The 21,886-nt window shown below is 40.7% G+C and overlaps 1 protein-coding gene across 1 annotated transcript in view; it reads left to right on the plus strand.

The window, feature by feature from the left end:
* Slc15a1 (solute carrier family 15 member 1) overlaps window positions 1–21,886 on the plus strand; it is a 53,556-nt gene that overhangs the window by 26,534 nt on the left and 5,136 nt on the right. Inside the window, exons 12-18 of the mRNA XM_046454901.2 lie at window positions 1,443–1,487; window positions 1,613–1,645; window positions 1,726–1,814; window positions 2,312–2,393; window positions 3,789–3,908; window positions 5,093–5,239; window positions 6,062–6,111. Coding sequence (XP_046310857.1) covers window positions 1,443–1,487; window positions 1,613–1,645; window positions 1,726–1,814; window positions 2,312–2,393; window positions 3,789–3,908; window positions 5,093–5,239; window positions 6,062–6,111 — 566 coding nt within the window. The remainder of the gene's footprint in view (window positions 1–1,442; window positions 1,488–1,612; window positions 1,646–1,725; window positions 1,815–2,311; window positions 2,394–3,788; window positions 3,909–5,092; window positions 5,240–6,061; window positions 6,112–21,886) is intronic.

A 21,886-nucleotide genomic window follows, 5' to 3' on the forward strand; every position in this document is an offset into this window, starting at 1 on the left:
CAGAGCAGCCAGCAATCTGGCCAATCAAAACTGAGGGTTAAGAAAGTTTGCTTTCCTGCCAATTGTGTTGGTGCACACCGGTGATCCCAGCAACTCAGGAAGCTGAGGCAGGAGGGTCACAAGTTCAAGGCCAGCCTGGGCAACTCAATGAGACTCTGTCTCAAAATTTAAAAAGTTTTTAAAAAAGACTGGAGATATAGTTCAGTTGTAGAGCATCTCTAGGTTAATCCCCAGTACCATGGGGAAAGAAAGAGAGAGAAAAAAGAGCTTATTTTCCTACTGATGCAGCTTGCAAAAAGAGGCATGGCCTTTGACAGGATCCATGGCACATTTAGACAGAGATGACTGATATCTTCCACTTTAAAATGGAACGCTTGAACTAGAAGTTCCACCAGTGATGTGAAATGACCACACCAGAGTCATCCCCCAGAGCAGGGACCCAGACCAGATGGGCGGCTTGTTGCTCTGCTCTTCATCCCACAGCTGTGGGACATACACGGGAACCTGGCACAGTAACATCAGCCCAGTGCATGGGGCTCAGCAGCCAAAGCAATAAAATGTTGTTTCTTTTAGAAACTGAAGTTTAAAAACAAAATGGCGAATATGTGTTTTCATTGTACAGCGAGCCTCACTGTAAGGGTAAATCATCACTTGGAAAAAAATTGAACATGCACATTAATCTCCTTATTTGTAAATATGAGGTTTAGACCCCCTCCCCATAGGGAAAGAGAAGCAGCCTCACAGCTGGATAGGAGCCTTCTGGAATCAGACTTCAGTAGCTGGGAGTCTCAGTAAAAACTTGTAACTCTCTGAACAGGTCACAAGAGCCCAGCTCGAGGCAGTGAGATCAAATTAAGAGACTGTCTATAAAGTACTCCGTGGCTGATGTGTTAAGAGCTCAAACAGGCCGGTTTCCCAGCTTTCCATGATTCCCTCCTGGTGGAGTTGAGATTCATATTGAAACATTTGCATGTTCAGCCTTAAAACAGTCATAGAATAGGTGGATTATAACTCAGCTGCCCAAATTTATACCCACCACTGACTTGTTGTGGGTCTACTTCCAGACTGTCAAAACCAGCTTTAAACAATCCCAGCATTGTTAATGCTGATGCCAGAGAGTGGGGACTGGCGCAGGGCACAAAGCTGCCCTCCCTGCCGTGGGCCGCGCTCTCCAGCCCAGTTCTGCACATCTGCTGCAGTTCTGGCATCTGCTGCAGGTGGCTTCATCTCAGGGTGGGGCTTGCTGTGTCCTCACGAGGAGCTGGAGCTCTGTGTTGAGGTCCCTTGTTAACAGAAGTGCTCTTGCTTCCTTGTACCTAGCGTTATAGTGGACAACTTTAAACATTTCAGACCTCATTCCTGATTTAGAAAAGATCCACCATGACTAGTAAAATGTTCAAAGCCACCTTCCCGGTTGATGCAGTGACTGTGTTTGTGTTTAGGGCTCCCGGTGGACACTGCAAGCAACCACCATGAACGGGAGAATTGTAAGTCTGGGCCGGTGTGGTGGTTCACCTTCCCTGGTCGCTGCTCTTCTGTTTCAGTCCCTTTGTCTTCTTCATCCTTCCCTTTCATGACATTTTTTAATGTGACCCTTCACACCTCTTTTTAGGGAGTTATTGAAATTCAGCCGGATCAGATGCAGGTAAGCAGAAAACATGTTGCTTTCAGAGATCCAGGTGGCCCTCAAGCCTGTGTTAACATCTTCCCTTGCTTCCTCTGCAGACTGTGAATGCCATCTTGATTGTCATCATGGTCCCCATCGTAGATGCTGTGGTGTACCCTCTGATTGCAAAATGTGGCTTCAATTTCACGTAGGTGCCTGGTTGGTTTGGGATGGTTGAGACACCTTCCAGGGGCTGCGCCCTCTTTGCCCCCTAGTGCATTAGGAGGATGTCCCTCCCACCAGCCACCTCAATGGCGGGGTTTTAAAGGAAATGAATAAATCAGATATTTGTATGCTGATATTTCTGAAATCTTTTAAAACAAAATTGTATTGATGGCAGCCTGAAAAGGCCTCTAATTAAGGTTCTCCTTTGTATGTAGATGACAAAATGTTCACTGTGATTCCGAGTACCACCTGAACTGTAGTTTCTAGAAATTAAATGTAAAAATGCAAATGAAAAGTTGCATTTCATGGGCCCTCCGTAGTCTCAATAGGAATAAGGGGAGAGACACTTTCCAGCTCATGTGCCTCTATAAGAAAGCCAGTCTTGTTGGGGGAGCGTTTCCCCCCTCCCCCCCCCCCCGCCTCTCCTTAGTGCATCCATATGGAACTGGCTGAGGCTCACTTTCTTCTTGTCCCAATCAGCTCCTTGAAGAAGATGACAGTTGGGATGTTCCTGGCTTCCATGGCCTTTGTGGTGGCTGCAATTGTGCAGGTGGAAATCGATGTGAGTTTTCCTTGAGTCTCCAGCGTCCTTTGCTGCTGGGCTCAGGCAGCGCACTCAGATCTTCTCCTTCTGGGTCTAGAGGATTAGGGGAGACCAGGATCTCCCCCTGTGTGGAGGTCTAAGCCCTGGAGCTGCAGATGGTGAGAGGCAAGGGGCAGAACAGTCGCTGTTAGTCCGTAAACACTATGGACTCACCCCTGCAAGGGTGCAGCTGGGAAGGGGGTCGATGTGTGGGCTTCATTAGAAGAGATCAGACATTGGTTCTAGAAGTGGGGGGCATGTGGTGCCAGAAAAGAGGTGAGAGGGCTTCGCTCTCTATTTCTGTGTCTTTACTTTGTTTCTCTCTCCCCACCTTTCTCTTTTAATTTCTTTTTTAAAAATTTAATTGTGGTAAATATGCTAACATGAAAAACATCATCTGATCCATTTTTAAGGGGCATTAAGTACATCCACGCGATTAGCACCATCCCCGCCATTTGCTTCCAGAACTTCATCTTCCCAGATGAACCTCTGTACTCATTAACAGCAGCTCTCCACACGTCCTGGCAACCACGTCTCACTTCCTGTCTCCAGGCACCTCCTCTAAGTGGGATCTCGGAGTGTTTGTCCTTTATGGATGGGCTTATTTTACTTAGCATAATGTCCTCCAGGTTTATCCAGGTTGTAACAGGATTTCCTTCCTTTTAAAGCTAAATGATAGTCCACTATGTGGGTACCGCACATTTGGTTTATCTGTTCATCTGTCCATGGACGCCTGGGTGCTTCCACCCCTTGGATCTTGTGAACGATGCTGCTGTGAGCATGCATGTACTCCTGCTCTCGTGCCCATAGCTAGCTTGGTGGAAGATGAAGCGAGGCCTGATGTGGACATGCATCGCCCCAGTGGCGCTGCATTTAACAGACAGCAGAGCAGAAAAAAGACCAGAAATCATGAGCACAGGCGTGGAGGCACAAGGACAGAAAGCATTTATGAGAAGATAGCCAAAGTACCAACCGTGTCCAGGCTATGGATGGAGCTTCCAGAGCTGTAAGAGAGGACACAGGAGTCAGAGAGAGCAGACCCCAGGTGCCCTGATGGAGACATGTTCCTTAAGACTGCAGTTTCTCTGACCCCCTCCAATATTAGGCTTCATAACTTGGATTCTGCTGACCTAGAGGTGGCTAAATGAGGCAAGAGCAGTTCTTTCCAGTTACTTCCAAATTCTCCTTTTCTCTGGTTGCCAGGAGGCCAGTGAAGTGATCAATTTGGGTAGTGGGGTGGGGGCGTATCTGCCAGTGCAGCTTTCAAGGGCTGAAGGGATGTAGATGATCCTCAGTGACCCAGAAGGGGGATGTGGATGATCTTCAGTGATCCCTGAAGACCTCACTGTCTATTGCTTTTTTTTTCCCCCTCAGAAAACTCTTCCAGTCTTCCCCCAAGGAAACGAAGTCCAAATTAAAGTCTTGAATATAGGAAATGATAATATGACTATATCTTTTCCTGGAGAGATGGTGACACTTGGCCAAATGTCTCAAGTAAGTGGAGGGAAATGTCACTTTCTTTTTCATCTTCTGGCCTGAGTTATAATAGGATTTGGAGAAGGTGTTTCTCTTGGTCCTTGGATACTACCCGAGACCAGCCCAGGAGGGAAATGTCCAAATCTCTTGATGTCATGTACCCTAAACCAGCAGGCCTCCAGCTTTTGTGGAAGTGCAGATGCCCTGGGAGCTCTTGAGAACTCAGGTTCTAAGTCAGCACATCTGCAATGCTGTGTGCCCACAAGCTCTTGGGTTCTGCTTCTGTTGCTACACAAAAACCACACTCCAAACATCAGGGAAGGTCCACATTCTAAAGGGGTGACTTTCCCCTAAGGGACATTTGGCAACCTCTATAGATACTCTTTGTCATTGTGACTAGGAACATGCTCTTGGCATCTCATATGTAGGAGTCAGTGATGTTGACAGATGGTCCTCCGTGACAGAGAGTTATCTCACTCAAAGGTCAGCAGTGCCAAGGTCAGAAAACCCTGCTCTTGACAGCATTGTTCTGGTTCTCAATCTTAAATCCAGACTGGAATCACATGGAGAGCTTTGAAAATTTTGATACCTGGGTCCTAACCCCAAGATTACATGAGCCGCTCTAATTCCTCATCAGTCACGGTTGGATCCATTACCTTAGACCCTGCCAAACTAGTAACCTTGAAGGTTAAGAGTCTGAGTCCCGATGCTTGGGACAGCCAGGATTGAGTCCCACCAGGGCTCTTGCTTCTCCCCTGATGCTGTTGTTTGTGCAATGGTAGAAATCATTTCCACAGCACTTATTTTTATAAAACAGTAAGTAAGGGGCTGGGGTTGTGGCTCAGCAGTAGAGCGCTCACCTGGCACGTGCAAGGCCCTGGGTTCAATCCTCAGCACCACATAAAAATAAGTAAAATAAAGGTATTGTGTCCAACTACAACTAAAATAAATATTAAAAAAATAATAACTAAAATGCTTGATGAAAAGTAGAATCTTGTGGAATACTAAAAAACTTCATGACAGTTCATGAAGGTTATTGGGAGGCTAAGAGGAATAAACTTCAGTTCTCCACAATGCATTTTCGGTGTGTGTGAACATGAACTTGGAAACTTGTATGTCAAATAACATGCTATCGCAAAGGTCAAATGCACGTTGCATAACAGGACCCTGGTATTGACTCTGACTCCTCCCTCTACCCTCAGACCAAGGAATATATGCCTTTTGATGTAAACAAGCTGACAAGCATCAACATTTCTTCCACCGGGTCACCAGTCTCAACAGTAACTCAGGACTTTGAGAAGGGCCATCGCTACACCCTTCTAGTGTGGGCACCTAGTCAGTACCGAGTGGTGAGTCCTTGACACTGATGCTGTTAGCGACTGTGACACAGCTTGCTATTGGTGTGACTTCGTTTGACCTCAGATAATCCTCAGCTTCTATCCTTTTCAAGAACACAAGTCAGTTGACTTCCTGTAACAGTTTGGTGGGTAGGAAGGGCTAATATTAATTAATTTTTTAAAAAAGAACTGGGCATGGTATGATGTGTATGTGTGCACATGCGTGTGCGCTATGTATGCACATTTGTGTGTGTGTGTGTCACACATAGTACATAGGTGTGTTCTCAGGGTCTTTTTGAGACAAAGTTTTAAATATATCTTTAATTTCATTTTTTAAAAAAATTTGCATCAAATTAGAGCAATCTCTAGAAAAACAGAGTATTTCAGATACAAGCAATAAAATCCATACAAAATATCTGATAAGAACATGGAGACACACACATGATGCCATTGAGCACGTAAAGGAGGGATGCACTGAACTCGAGAGGGAGACTCGGGCTCTTTTTTCGAGGGTGTAAGTAAGCCTCCACGAAACTGCGACCTGCAGCTGATTCCCTTGGTCACTGGCTTAGTTAGGGAGCTGTTGAGTGGCTTGTCCTAAATCCTTGGGAGTAGTGTTCTTTGGCACCATGGGCAGTCGAGGATCAAGACTCCTAAAGGTACAGGTTAGCCTGGAAGAAGAGCAGGGCTGAAGGGAGCCTCCCCGGTGCTCATGATGCCTTAACGCCCGGGATGAGGGTCGTGTCCTTCTCCTCAGGGCTGAAATGTTCACGTGAACTGATTCTAATGGTTGAGATATGGGAAGTGTTTTTCTATTTTTTTTTTCTCTCTCAGGTAAAGGATGGGCTTAACAAGAAGCCAGAAAAAGGAGAAAATGGAATCAGGTATGAGTCTTTCTTTCTTCTTTTTTTTTAAAAAAAAAAATAACTTTAATTTTTAAAATAAAAGTTACCATGTACATTACAGGAAATAGAAAAACACAAGCAAAGAGCAAAGCTATCCAGGCACCAGCAGCTTGGTCGGACAGTCCCTCCAGGACATGCACGTGGAAAAGCCTGATACACAGCATCACATTTTGTGTGACTGGGATTGTAGTGTGTATCATGCCTTTGCCCACGTCATGAATATTCACCAATTCAAATCCCAAAGCTACATGAGTATATTTGATAACCAAGAATATACTACATCCACTCAATTTGTTAGAAAAAAGTTATGATCCTGCCTTTCTTGGGGACTGGTATGAGTTTTTCTCTAAAACTTTGAGTTCTGGCAGCTTCTGATGGAAGTAATGTGTACCCAGAGTGAAGCCCAGGATAGAAAGAGAGAGGATGGGATTTCTTCCAAGAATGGAAGGCTAGTTCAATATTCAGTTTTAAAAATCAATCAACACTGCAACCACCTCAATGTTTATAGCAGTTCAACTCACAATAGCTAAGCTATGGAACCAACCTAGTGTCCTTTGGCAGATGAATGGATAAAGAAAATGTGGTATATATACACAATGGAATCTTACTCAGCCATAAAAAAGAATGGCTTTATGAATTTTGCCAGTAAATGGATGGATCTGGAGACTATCGTGCTAAGCAAAATAAGCCAATCCCCCAAAATTAATGGCCAATGTTCTCTCTGATTTGAGGGTGCTAAAACGCAATAAGAGGGGAAGGAAGAATAGAAGTTCAGTGAATTAGACAAAGGGGAATGAAGGGAAGGGAGGGGGAATGAGAATAGGAAAGACAGTAGAATGAATCAGACATAATTTCCTATGTTCACAAATGACTGCACCACCAGTGAAACTCCATATCATGTACAACCACAAGAACGGGATCCTAGCCAGGCACAAGGGCACATGCCTGTAATCCCAGGGGCTCCGGAAGCTGAGGCAGGAGGATCACGAGTTCAAATCCAGCCTCAGCAACTCAGCAAGGCACTAAGCAACTCAGTGAGACCCTGTCTCTAAATAAAATACAAAATAAGGCTGGGGATGTGGCTCAGTAGTTGAGTGCCCCTGAGTTCAATCCCCAATAGCCCCCCAAAAATAGAATGGGGCACTAATTTGAATAAGTTATACTCTATGTACATATAATATGTTTAAATACACTCTACTGTCATATATATCTAAAAAGAACAAGTTTTAAAAATCAATCAACATAATCTATCACCTTAAGAAACTAAAGAGGAAAATCCATACCTTCTTATTAATTAATACAGAAAAACCATTTGATAAAATTCACAATCCATTCATGATTTTAAAAAATTCAGCTAACTAGGAATAGGAGACAACTCTCTTACCCTTAAACAGGACACCTGCAAAAACTCAAGTATGTTGCACTTCATAGTAGAAGTCTGAATACTCCCCCCAAGACCAGGAACAAGGGTCGTTGTCCACTCTCCCCTCCCATCCAACATCCTTCTGGATGCTAGAGCAATGAGACAAGAAAAAGAAAGAAGTAAAAGCATGTAGATTGGAGAGGAAGAAGTAAAGCTATCACAGTTGACTACTGTCTATAATAGAAAGACCTCAGAACTTGACCCAAAAAGTTCATAAAATCAATACATGAGTTTAGGAATGGTCACAGGACATAAAGACAACAGCAGCAAAAACTTCCATTACAAAATGAACAATTGGAAACTAAACTTTAAAACCATACCGTTTATAATATGTCCCCTCAAAATATGAAATGCGTAAATATAAGTCTAACAAAACATGGACAGCATTTGAGTGCTCTGCCATGCAACCCGCGCTGGCTTCATGAAAGAAGGTTCAAGTCGTGAGAAACCACTAGGGAGTTTTAAATTAAAGAGACAAGACTCTAATTACCTTTTAAACCAGCTCCAGGACAGCTCCTCCTAGCTCCTGCCTCCAGCCACCTAATGCGGTAGCAAGGTCACTGAAGAGGCTAGCGAGAGAGAACACGCCAGGGAGTGGACTTTTATTGGGGAACAAAAAATTCTGGGGAAAATCCCATCCAGTGAAGATTAAGGGGGGCAGCATCCCAAGGTCAGGGGGGACGATTGGGTCTTCAGGGCAGTGGCCAGACACGCCTCTGCACGGACAAGCCCTCGGACCTGGAGAAGGGTGGGGAATAGCTCTGACACAGCTGTGCCTAAGCGCCTCTCACCCAGCCAGGGAGGGAACTCAAATCACGTGCGAGGATGGCCCCCCACAGATGCTGAAAACTACAGATGCTTAGGCTAAAAGAAACCAGGGAGCCGCAAAGTAAATGGAGAGAAACACCACGTTCAAACTGGGAAGACTTAAAACAGTAAAGATGGCAAGTCTCCCCAAATTGAGCTATAGGTGTAGTGTAAACCCTATCATTACATGGCATTATTTATGTAAATATAAACAAAATGATTAAAATATTATATGGAGGGCTGGGATATAGCTCAACTGGTAGAGTGCTTGCCTTGCACGCATTCAATCCCCAGCACACCACACACCTACACACACACACACACACCACACACACACACACACACTATATATATATATGGAAAGCCAAAGGAATTTGAATAGCCAAAATAGTTTTCAAAAAGAATAAAGTTGCAGTGCTCATATCACTACTATTTAAGACTACCTAAAGTTACAGAAGTCAAAATAAAACGTTATTGGCAAAGAAATAGACTAATGGATCAATGGAATAGTCCAGAAATAAACCTACACAGGTATAGCCAACTGCTGTTTGTCAAAAGTGCAAAGATAACCATATGGATTAAAGAAAGTCTTTCAACAGCTGAAACTGAAACATTTGGACATTCATATGTTTAAAAACATGAACTAAATCTCATGTCTTACATAAAATTCTTGTAGAGAAATTACATAAAAATTTTTATGCATTTTATATGCAAGTCAGCTCAAAATTGATTATGGATCCATATTAAAATGCCAAACTACAAAATTTATGTAAGAAACATTAAAAATCTTAGATATTAAACCAAAAGTGCAAATCCATAGAATAAAAATTTGATAAATTAGACTTCATTGAAACTAAAATTGTTCTGTAATCTAACTTTTTAAAAAGTTTTTGTGTGGGGCTGGGGTTGTGGCTCAGTGGTAAAGCGCTCACCTCGCATGTGCAAGACCCTGGGTTCAATCCTCAGCACCACATAAAAATAAATAAGTGAAATAAAGAGATTATGTCCAACTACAACTAAAAAATAAATATTAAAAAAGTTTTGGTGAAGTCCAATTTATTTATTTGTTTATTATTAGAGCTCCATAGTTATACATAGTAGTTGGGTTCATCCCAACAAACTTATACATGCATGGAAATCTATTTTCAGTTCCTTTTTTTTTTTTTTTTTGATACTGAAGATTGAACCCAGGGCTGGGTTCACTTAGCATGATATGGTTTTAAATTTCAGTTTCCAATTGTTCATTTTGTAATGGAAATTTTTGTTGTTGTTGTCTTTATGTCCTGTGACCTTTCTAACCACTGAGCCATATCCCTGGACATTTTTTATATTTTACTTAGAGACAGGGTCTCACTGATTTGCTAAATGCCTTACTGCAAGTTGCTGAGGTTGGCTTTGAACTCGTGATCCTCCTGCCTCAGCCTCCCGAGCCACTGGGATTACAGGCCTGCACCACTGCACTTGACCCATGCTCAGCTCTGTTTCAGTTGTTGATTCCATCTTCCTCCACCTCCTATCTCTCCTCCCCCTCCCTTTCTCCTTCTTCTACTCTACTAGACTTCCTTTTGCTTCTCTATTAATTTGTATTTGAGTGGTTCTAATGTTATCCTATCCTTTCCTCCCTCTTTCCTTTATTTTTCCACATATGAGAGAAAACTTTTGATCTTTGAGTTCTGAGTTTGCCTTATTTCACTTAGCATGATATTCTCCATTTCCATCCATTTATCAGCAAATGCCATAATTTTATTCTTTTTTATGTCTGAGTAAACTCCATTTTATATATATATATATATATATATATATATATAATATACATATGTATGTATATATCACAGTTTCTTAACCTAGATGCTTGTCAATAGATGAATGGACCGAGTCCTTAATTTAGCTATTATGAATTGTGCTGCTATAAACATTGATGTGACATGTTGCTGTCATATGCTGATTTTAGATCTTTTGGGAAAATACCAAGGAGTGGGATAGCTGGGTCATACGGTGGTTCCATCCCAGGCTTTTTGAGGAATCTCCATACTGCTTTCCAAAGTGGTTGTGTTAGTTTGCAGTCCTACCAACAATGTCCAAGTGTATCTTTTCTTTCCCCACAGCCTCACCAGCATTTACTATTGTTTGTGGTTTTGATCCTTGCCATTCTGACTGGAGTGAGGTGAAACCTTAGTGTAGCTTTGTTTTGCATTTCCCTGATTGCTAGAGGCGTTGAACATTTCTTCATATATTTATTGGCCATTTGTGTTTCTTTTTTTTGAGAAGTTTCTCTCTAGTTATTTTGCCCATTTATTGATTGGGCTATTTGGTTTTTTTGGTGTTAAGTTTTTTGAATTCTTTGTATATTCTAGATGTTAATTCTCTATCAGAGGAGCAGCTGACCAAGATTTTTTCCCATTCTGTATGCTCTCTCTTCACACTCTTAATCATTTTCTTTGCTGTACAGAAGCTTTTTAATTTGATGGCATTCCACTTATAGATTCTTAGTTTTATTTCTTATGCTTCGGGGTCCTTGCTAAGGAAGTCAATGCCAGCACCTATATGATAGAGTATTGACCTTATGTTTTCTTCTGGCAATTGTAAGGCTTCTGTTCTAATTCCTAAGTCTTTGATCCATTTCAATTTGAGTTTTGTGCAGGGTGAGATTCATGGGTCTAGTTTAATTTTTCTACATATAGCTATCCAGTTTCCCCAGCACCATTTGTTAAAAAGGCTGTCTTTTCTCCAAAATAGGTTTTTAGCACTTCGTCAAATACCAGGAGGCTCTAAGTATGTGGATTTGTCTCTGTCTTCTCTTGTGTTCCATTGGTCTTCATGTCCATTTTGATGTCAGTACCACACTGTTTTTGATACTACAGCTCTATAGTATAATTTCAGATCAGGTTCTGTGATGCCTCCTGCTTCACTTTTCTTGCTTAGTATTGCTTTGTCTGTTCTGAGTCTCTTATTCTTCCAAATGAATTTAAGAGTTGTTTTTCCTAATTCTGTGAAGAATGTCATTGGTATTTTGATGGGGATTGCATTGAATCTGTGTATTTCTTTTGGTAATAAGGCCATTTTGGCAATATTGATTCTGCCTATCCCAGAACATGGTATGTCTTTCTATCTTTCTGTCTCAGGTCTTCTTCATTTTCTTTCTTTGGTGTTCTATAATTTTCATTGTAGAAGGTAATCCTGGTTGGATTAATTCCAAATTATTTAATTAATTTATTTATTTTTGAGGTTATCATGAGTGGGATGCTTTTCCTGATTTCTTCCCCAGCTGAATCTCTGTTGGAGTATAGGAAAGCTATTGATTTATGGGTGTTGAGCTTGTATCCATCCTGCTAAACTCATTTATAAACTCTACAAGTCTTCTGGTGGAATTGGGGGGTTTTCTAGATATAGGATCATATTGTCAATAGACAGAGATAGTTTGACTTCTTTTCCTATTTGCATCCCTTTGATTTTCTCTTCCTGTCTTGATCCTGATTTTGGAGGAAATTCTCTTATTAGTTTTTCTCTATATAGTATGATGTTGGCTTTTGGTATATCATAACAGTCTTTGTGATGTTGAGGTAAGTTCCTTTGATCCCTAACATTTTATCAAAGGTCTTTTCTGCATCTATTGAGATGATCATGTGATTTTTGTCCTTAATTCCTTTTATGTGCTGAATAATGTTTATTGATTTGCATACACTGAACCAACCTTGCATCCCTGGAATGAAACCCACTTGATTGTGGTGTACTATCATTTTGATGTATTTTTGAATGCAGTTTGCTGATATTTTATTAGGGATTTTTGCATCAATGTTCATGAGGGATATTGGTCTGTAGTTCTCTTTCCTTGATTTGTCTTTGTCTTGTTTTAGTATCAGGGTTATACTGGCTCCATAAAATGTATTTGGGAGTGTTTCCTCCCTGTCGATTTCATAGAATAATCTAAGAAAGACTGGTGTTAGTTCTTCTGTAAAGGTCTGGTAGTACTCAGCTGAGAATCTGTCAGGTCCTGGGCTTTTCTTTTTTTTTTTTTTTAGAAGGCTTTTAATCACTGTTTTAATTTCATTACTTGATAATGGTCTGTTTGGGTTTTCTATATATTTTCTGATTCAATTTATGTAGGTCATGTGTGTCTGGAAATTTGTCAGTGTCTTCCATATTTTCTAGTTTACTGGAGTATAAATTTTCAAAATAGGTTCTGATATTCCTCTAGATTTCAAAAGGTTCTGTGGTGATATCTCCTTTTTCATCTCTGATCTTGCTGATTTGTGTCTTCTCACACTTTCTTTTGGTTAGTTTGGCTAAGGGTTTGTAAATCTTATTTATCTTTTAAAGAACCAACTCTTCATTGCATTGATCCTTTATATTGTTTTATTATCCTCAATTTCATTGATTTCAGCTCTGATCTTAGTTGTTTCCTGTTTTCTACTGGTTTGGGTGTTTGTTCTTTTTCTAAGGCAATGAGGTGGAACATAAGCTTGCTTATTTTGAATCTCTCTAATTTTTATAGCACCAGGGCTATAAATTTTCCTCTTTCAATTGCTATCACACTATCTCAGAGATTTTGACATGTTATACTCTGTTATTATTCATTTCTAAGAATTTCTTGATTTCTATTCCCATTTCTTTCTTGATTCATACTTTATTTAAAAGAGCATTATTCAATCTCTGTGTGTTTATGTGGTTTCTATTATTTCTAGCTTCATTCCATTACAATCTGATAGGATACATGGGATTCTATAAAATTTTTTTATATTTGCTAAGATTTGTTTTTTGGCTAGAATATTACCTATTTTGGGAAAAGTTCCATGCACAGCTAAGAAGAAGGTAGAGTCAGCTGTTTGGGGGTAAAATATTCTGTAGATGTTCATTAGGTTCACTTGATTTCTAGTGTTATTTAGGTTGGAGATATCTTCATTGATTTTATGTTTTGGTGACCTGTCTATTGGTGATAAGGGTGTGTTAAAATCACCCAGTATTATTATGCTGGAGACTATTGGATTTAATGTCATGGAGCATTTTTTTCCATGTAATTGGGTGCGTTGATATTTGGGGCATAAATTTACTATGGTTATATATTCTTGTTGGATTTTTACCTCTACTAGTATATAATGACCTTCTTTGTCTCTTCTGATTAATTTTTGCTTCAAATCTGCTTCATTAGATATGAGAATAGCTACTCCTGCTTGTTTTTGTGGTCGGCATGAATGGGATTTTTTTTTTCCATCCTTTTACCTTCAGCTTGTGCATGTCTTTACCTATAAGATAAGTCTCTTGTAAACAGCATATAGTTGGATCTTGGTTTTTTGGTTTTTGTGGGAGTTTTGGGGGTTTTTTTTGTTTTTTTGTTTGTTTGTTTTTGTTTTTTGGTACCAGGGATTAAACCCAGGGGCACTCTACCACTGAGCCACATCCCCAGCCCATTTTTTATTTTATTTAGAGACAGAATCTTGCTGAGTTGCTGCAGGCCTTGCTAAATTGCTGAGGCTGGCTTGAATGTAATAAATTTACATTCTGTGTACTCAAGATCATATAACCTGTCTTTAAGGCCTGGAGAAGCTGAGGTACTATTTTATATGTATTTATTTCTAGGAGCTCTGTTTGGTTTCTTTTTACTATTCTATTTCTTTATTAAAATGGTCTTTCACATCCTGTATATGCTGTCCTAATTTCTTCCTTAGACCTTCTTGTAGCTTATTAAGCATCTTTTTTAGTTGGACAACACTTCCAAAGTTGTGTTTATTTTTGGACAAAGCAATTATTTTTAAATTGCTGACCTTACAGACACAAGAGTCCATAATCATGAAGACCAAAACCACATCTCGGCTATAGCTAATAAGTGAAGGGCATTTATTCTGGAGAAGAGCAACTTGGTAGGAAGGTAGGAAGGTGAAAAGGAAGGAGGTGTCATGATACTGGCAGCAGCTCACATCCACTGGATATTCTCTACCAGTCTGTTTCACACCCTTGACACTCATTGAGTTATCAAAGCCTCACAATAATCTCTTGATATAAATTTCACTGTTATTCTCATTTTTTATTTTTTTAATTTATATATGACAGCAGAATGCAGTACAATTCTTATTACACATATAGTGCATAATTTTTCATATCTCTGGTTGTATACAAAAATATATTCACATCAATTTGTGTCTTCATACGTGTACTTTGGATAAAAATGTCCATCACATTCCACCACCATTTATAACCCCATGCTCCCTCCCTTCCCCTCTAACCCCTCTGCCCTATCTAGAGTTCATCTATTCCTCCTATGCTCCCACTCCCTACCCCACTATGAATCAGCCTTCTTTTTTTTTTATTGGTTGTTCAAAACATTATAAAGCTCTTGACATATCATATTTCATACATTAGATTCAAGTTGGTTATGAACTCCCAATTTTACCCCAAATCCAGATTGCAGAATCACATCGGTTACACATCCACATTCTTACATAATGCCCTATTAGTAACTGTTGTATTCTGCTACCTTTCCTATCCTCTACCATCCCCCCTCCCTCCCCTCCCATCTTCTCTCTCTACCCCATCCACTGTAATTCATATCCCTTCTTATATCAGAGAAAATATTTGGCATTTGGTTTTTTGGGATTGGCTAACTTCACTTAGCATTATCTTCTCTAACTCCATCCATTTACCTGCAAATGTCATCATTTTATTCTCTTTTATCAATGAGTAATATTCCATTGTATATATATGCCACATTTTTTATCCATTCATCTATTGAAGGGCATCTAGGTTGGTTCCACAGTTTATCTATTGTGAATTGTGCTGCTATAAATATTGATGTGGCTGTATCCCTGTAGTGTGCTGTTTTTAAGTCCTTTGGGTATAGAATGAGGAGTAGGATAGCTGGGTCAAATGGTGGTTCCATTCGCAGTTTTCCAAGAAATCTTCATACTGCTTATAATTAGTTTTTTATAATCTTTCTCTGGGCTTTCTATCAGTATGATCCTTTGTTGGGGAATTGTGAATTTTGGGGGAAATTTTTTTTGCCTATTTTCTCATGTTTTTTGAGGTCTTGGACTTGCATGTTGATTAAGGTGGATTCCATTACCTCTTTTTGGCACATGTCCTTCTGTGAGTAATTACCTTGTAGTTCTGGAACTTCTCTCTGTTTTGTGTATGAGCCAAGGGGTGGGAAATGAAGTTCCTTTCTGTTCCTCCTTGGATCCTGTTGTTGTTGTTGGGGGCTTTTGTCCCCTTACTTCTGAGTTGGAGTGATGTCAGGGAATGCTCAGCTCAGCAGCAGCAGTCTCTAATCTGTGAACTTTTAGCGTCCATGTAGGTTCCCAAAACCTTCTGAAGTGGAGTGAAATAAACAATAGTAACAACCATTGCAAACAATATATGGCATTAAAGTAAATACCCAACTCCAAAGATGACATCTTCAACATTAATTATCACCAATAAACAGGAATGGTAGGTTCAGCAACTGTCAACAGTAAAAATAATAACCATAAACTAGATCTGGCTTTAAAGCAAACAGCAAGTGTCAACTCTATCATTCACAGCAGTAATGTGTGTATCAGTCTTATTGGTGGGGGCAGGATGGGCTAGGGGTGTGGCTCAGTGGTAGAGTGCATCTGAATCAATCCCCAGTACCTCCCCCCCGAAAAAAAATAGTGGGAGTAGGAGTTATATAAGCCAATTAGTTCTGAAAGATGGTAAAAGTACAATTAATTAGGGGGAAATAAAATATGTTAGAAAGTTAGAAAGCGTTTATAATTTCAAAAAGTGAACAGAGAATGCAGAAGAGATGTGGCAGGTGATGTTTACATGAAAAGAAGGGGGGCATTAGAAGAAGCAAAGTATTGGGAAAGAAAACAATAGAATTTGGTCATTAGCAGGAGAAAATAAGAAAGAAAGAGAAACAAGAAAAATAAACAAATAAAAATAATACAAAACCAAACTAAAATATGCAATCCAAAATTCCTGAACCCTCAAAAGACAATGCTAGGAAAAAATAATTACCTTAAAAAATGCTAAGAATGAGGAGTCAGGATTGTGGCTCAGTGGTAGCACATGCAAGGCCTTGGGTTCGATCCTCAGCACCACATAAGAATAAATAAAATAAAGGTATTGTGTCCAACTACAACTAAAAAATAAATATTAAAAAAATGCTAAGAATGAGAGAAAAAATAACAAGTGTATTTATATATGTCCCTGAACCAATCAGCACAGCAAGAACTCACACACACACACACACACACTCACACGGAAAGAATAAAAAAAAAAAAAAATTTAATGAAGAATGAAGGAACTGTCTCCACTAAGGTAGCCAAAATAGTTCCCCAGTTTGGGTGGTCACTGTCTATGTCCAACAGTCTCCTTCCAATTCTTCTTGTGTTACATAATCAGAGAGAGAGCAAGGGGTGGGGTGGTCACCCCTTCCTTTTTGTGTGTTGCTCTCTGAGCTGCCAGTAGCAGTGGCCTGAGATTGAAGACTCAGCTTCCTTCTCACAGTGTGAGGTGAGCTGTGTTGGGCTGTGCTGTCAGTTGGACCAGCTGGGTGCGCTCCCAGGGTACTGTTTCTGCGGTGGTCTGTGAGGAGAGGTCCAGAAGGTGGCCCTGAAGTCTGTTTGTCCTCGGGGCCTTTGTTGGTTGGGGCCTTCTCTGGAAAGACCAGATTGACCCTAGGGCTACGCAGTACCCAATCTCTTCTGAAAGTCTGATTCTCAGGAGCCTCCCACCAAATCCAGCCATGGGGCAGGGCATGCCAGTCCTCCGCTCGCCGCTGCCGCTGCCGGGGAGCAGAGCCTTCCTGGGCCAAGCCCTGAGTGCATTCACCACCCCCGCCCGCTCCCTACAGGCCACTCCACACCTGTTCCCCTTATGTTCCACCAGGCACACCCGAGGTCCCCTGATGGGTGAATGCTCTCTTGCACAGCTTTTGTTCTTTCCTGGAAGCCCTTGCTCTGTGTCCCTCTGAGGCTCTGTCCTCAGAGGCTATTCCACCGTATACCAGGTGGGGGCACATTCCTGCTTGGATTCTGTGTCCCTTTCTTGGGCTCTTGTCTTGCTGCAGCCTATGCTCAAATATGTCACCACCAGAAACTATAAGGTGAAGTCAAGTCCCTGCTCACCTGGAAGTGTCTTTCTCTTCTCACACTTGGCTCCTTGGTTGGATGCCATTTCCTCCCAGAGTTTTGGAGACTGGCTTCTATGGCTTCTTACCTACTGGCACTTGCTCATACTGAAAAGAAAAAAAAAAAAAAAAAAGAAAATTTGCATCTGCTGGTCCTTGTAATTGACTTAACTTCCCCTCCGGCTCTTTGTGCCTTCTTCCTCTTGGCTCTCCCATAATTTCCCGCAGTATTACCTCGCATGGGTATAATGTCATTCATCTACCAACACAAGTCTCTTTCAGTTCTTTATTTCTTCCTTCATTTTCTTTGTTCTCTTCTATTTGATTTTTCTAGGATGCCATGATAAACTCCCACATGCTGGGTGGCTTATTCACACAGGAATTTGGGTTCTAGCAGTTCTTCTGGCTGGAAGTCTGAGGTGGAGGTGCCAGCAGGGTTGGTTTCTTGTGAGGCCTGCCTCCTTGGCCTGCAGAGGGCCGCCTTTGTGTCCTCGTGTGTTTCTCCTTCTGTGCATACCTGTGTCCTGCTCTGCTGTTCCTGCAAGGACACCAGTCCTACTTGATTAAGGCCACCCTGTGACCTAATCTTATCTTTTTAAGGACCTTCTCCCTAAATACTCCCATTTTGAGGTACTGAGGTCTCACACACCAACATGGGAATTTGGGAGGGATACAGCTCAGAACACAACACCTTCTTTCAGGTCTCTGGAGCCGTCCTTCTGTCCTTCCTACATGCACATACACACAGCAGCCCTCCTGGATCAGGAGGGAGATACACTGATGACAGTCCCCTGGTGCTTTCCTGGGCTCTGTTTTTGATTGTGAGCCAGAAGCACCTCTGGGCTTTCGTTTTTGCCTCAGACCATGGTTTCCCTTGCTTTGATTTCTTCAAAAGCATCCTAATTTTGGAAACTTTGGAAAATTTAGATTGTGGTATCCTTTTCTGATCTGGTACCATGCTATAAAAACTTATTTTTTTAAAAAAAATGTCTTTGATGAAATCTTGGAAATGAAGAGAGACACATGAGATCAGTAACACATTGAACCCACTATCACCTCCACCCATGTGGTAAAAGAGAAACCTTTTTCTATTCACCGAAAATATAAAATTCTTAATGGATCAAGGGTTTTATTATTTTAGTAATGCCCCAGAGACAACACATAAAAAAAATAAACAGGAAGCTCTAGAAACCCAATGTGAGAAAATAACTGATAACTTCAAGAATTTCAGCAAGTCAGACTTCTGAGGAAAGTGAATTAAAGGAAGAACATGTAAAAGTTTAAGCAAATATAATCCTTTTGATCACATGTTATCAGTAAGTTGAAAGACTTAATTGATTGCCTTAAATAGAAACTTTAAAATATAATAATACTTCAGGGCAAAACTAGTTGAGGGTTTGATATTGATCCTTCTCATGCATTGTTAACATTACCTATTGATATATATTATATACATCTGTTTTACTCAGCTTTTTCACTGCTGTGACTAAAAGACCTGACAAGAACAATTGCAGTGGAGGAAAAGTTTATTTGGGGGCTCAAGGTTTCAGAGGTCTCAATCCATAATCCATAGCAAGATCTTCTTCAGGGCTCAAGGGGAGATGTAAATCATGATAGAAGAGTGTGGTGGAGGGAAGTGACTCACATGATGATCAGAAAGCAGAGAGAGACTCCACTTGCTAGATACAAAATATATACCTCAAAGGCACAACCCCAAGGCCCACCTCCTCCAGCCATACCCTATCTGCCTTCAGTTAATCCATCAGGGGATTAATACACTGACTGGGTTAAGGCTCTCATAACCAATCATTTCTCCTCTAAACCTACTTCAATGTCTCACACATGAGCTTTTAGGGGACACTTAATATCTAAGCCATAACATTCCACCTCTCTCCCCGAAAAGCTCATGCTCATCTCACAATGCAAAATACATTTAGTCCATTTCCAAGAGTTCCCATAGTCTCAGTTGTTCAAGATTGCCCAAGAGTTCAAGTCCAAAATCTCCTTCGAGACCCAGGGAAAATTTGCATCATGAGATCCTATAAAAACCAAAAGTGATTTACAGGTATCCAATATATAAAGGTTCAGAGTAAATATTTCCATTCACAAAAATAGGGGCACAGAAAGAAGGAAAAGGATCAAAACAAGACTGAAATCCACGTGAACAAACAACTCCAGTAGCTCCACGTCCAGCATCTGGGGCACATGGCATTGTGAGGTTCTGTCCAAAGGGCTTGTGTCACTTTGCTCCTGTGGCCTTGTTGGTTTTAGCCCAAATGGCCTTTCTGTTGGCTGATCTCAGCTTGATTCCTTCAGCCTCATCAGCAGATGTTCCATGGTACTGGCATTTCTTAATCTTAGGCATCTCCACTGCAATTCTGCTTCCTCCTCACATCTCTATGCATTGCCCTCTCAAGGGGTGCCCGCAGGGACTCTGAACCTGCTGCACTTTGCCTGTCCTTTCAGATCTTCCTTTAAAATCTTGGTGGAAGTCTCCATGACCCCCTAACTCCAGCATCCTGCAATCCTGCAGAACCAGCACAAAATGGTTGCTGCCAAGGTCTACAGCCATATTAACCAGTGGCCAAACCTCCAGGGACCACAGCTGCAGCAACCTCTGAGTGCCTGGATGGGTGAACACATTGAAAAAGCTTCCTTGGCCCCTTCATGCAAAAAGAGTGTCCCACTGGTCTCATCTCAAGAGAATTTTTACTTGTACTTTCTTAAGTCTGAGATGGATATGATCTTGCCAATTCCTGAGATGCCCTCAAGCTATCTTTCTTACTGTCTCTGGCAAAGTCTTTAGCATTTCTTTACTGACAGGAATTTCTTTTAAACTGTAACTTTCTTAGCCCCAGTTTTACTCCCACCTTTCAAGTCCAAGTTTTTAAAATCTTTCTGTTTTTCTTTCTGCTCCTGCACAATAAATTTGGCTAAAAACCACCAGCAATGTCCATGACACCACCTGAATGCTATACTCTCTAGAAATTTTTTCCACCAGTTAAGAATTCCATTGCTTTTTAAATCAGCCCCTCAGGAAGTTTCAGGAAATAGGCAAAATTCAGGCAAGTTATCAGCCAGAACATAACACAAATGTCCTCTAATCCAATTACCAATAGTATCCTCCCTTTCCTCCAAACCCTTTTGATCCGTGTCTTACTGTCCATGGTCCTATTGGCATTCTGGTCTTCTGAGCTCCCACCAGAATTGTCCATTAAGGTCCACTTACAGCATTTCCAGCTTGCAGTGCTAAACATCTCAAAATTCCTCCCCCAAATTCTATAAAGCTCCAAAAGCTTCTAAACCACATGGTCAGGTCAGTTATAGCAACAACCCCACCTCTCAGTACCACTTTCTGTTTTAAGTCAGCTTTTTTGCTGCTGTGATTAAAAGACCTGACAAGAGCAATTTTAAAGGAGGAAAAGTTTACTTGGGGGCTCACAGTTTCAGAGGTCTCAGTCCATAGACAGCCAGCTCCATTCTTCAGGGCTCCAGGTAAAACTGTACATCATGGCAGAAAAATGTGATAGAGGGAAGTGGCAGAAAGAGAGACTCCACTCACCAGATATAAAATATAAAGGCATGCCCCCCTTCCCCCTTCCTCCAGCCACATCCTCCCTGCCTTCCATCACCACTCAGTTAATCCCACAGGGGATCAATTCACTTAACTTATGACTCTCACAACTCAATCATTTCTCCTCTAAACTTCCTTGCATTGTCATACACATGAGCTTTTGGAGACACCTAATATGTAAACCATACTAGTGTCCATAAACAATATATTGTTGCTATATTTTTAAGCTTAATGTGATATAAAAGTTATATCCTGCGCATGTTATTCTATAATATTATAAAAATAGTATGAAATTATTTTAATATTTAGCCATATTGACGTATACATCTCTTATCCATTCACTTTTCCACTGTAGAGAATTCCGCTGTATGGATATACCACAATTTATTTATTCACATTTACTTCACATTCTTACCTGTTTCTTTGTTTAAATGTAGGAACTTTCTCTAGGCTGGTGATCTTTAAACTCTTGATCACTTTTAATAAAAATATTTCGAGTATGAGCCCACTACATATGAATATTATATCCTTTATAAATTACATATATAAACTACTGTATTGAATCAATATGTGTCACAAAGCTGATAAAACTTGGTTATGTATTTTAGGAATACAAAGTTTGAATTATTCTTTTTAGTACTTAGATGTACATCATTATTACTTTTTGTCCTCTAAATTAGATAATCTGCTATAAACCTTCACTCACCTATTTGTTGGGAAAAAATGAGCTGATCTTATTTGGGCTCATTCCTAGCATCCACCTCATTCCTAGAGTGGTACAAGAATTTTGGGATCTTCTATAGCCTGGAACATCTAAGGAAGTGATCTCTAATCACCTGTCCTTGCTGTTCACCACCTGTCTGGT

Source organism: Marmota monax, unplaced genomic scaffold (assembly GCF_021218885.2).
Source record: "Marmota monax isolate L192 unplaced genomic scaffold, Marmota_monax_Labrador192_F-V1.1 WCK01_AAM20220418_F8-fsc00026, whole genome shotgun sequence".
NCBI lineage: Eukaryota > Metazoa > Chordata > Mammalia > Rodentia > Sciuridae > Marmota > Marmota monax.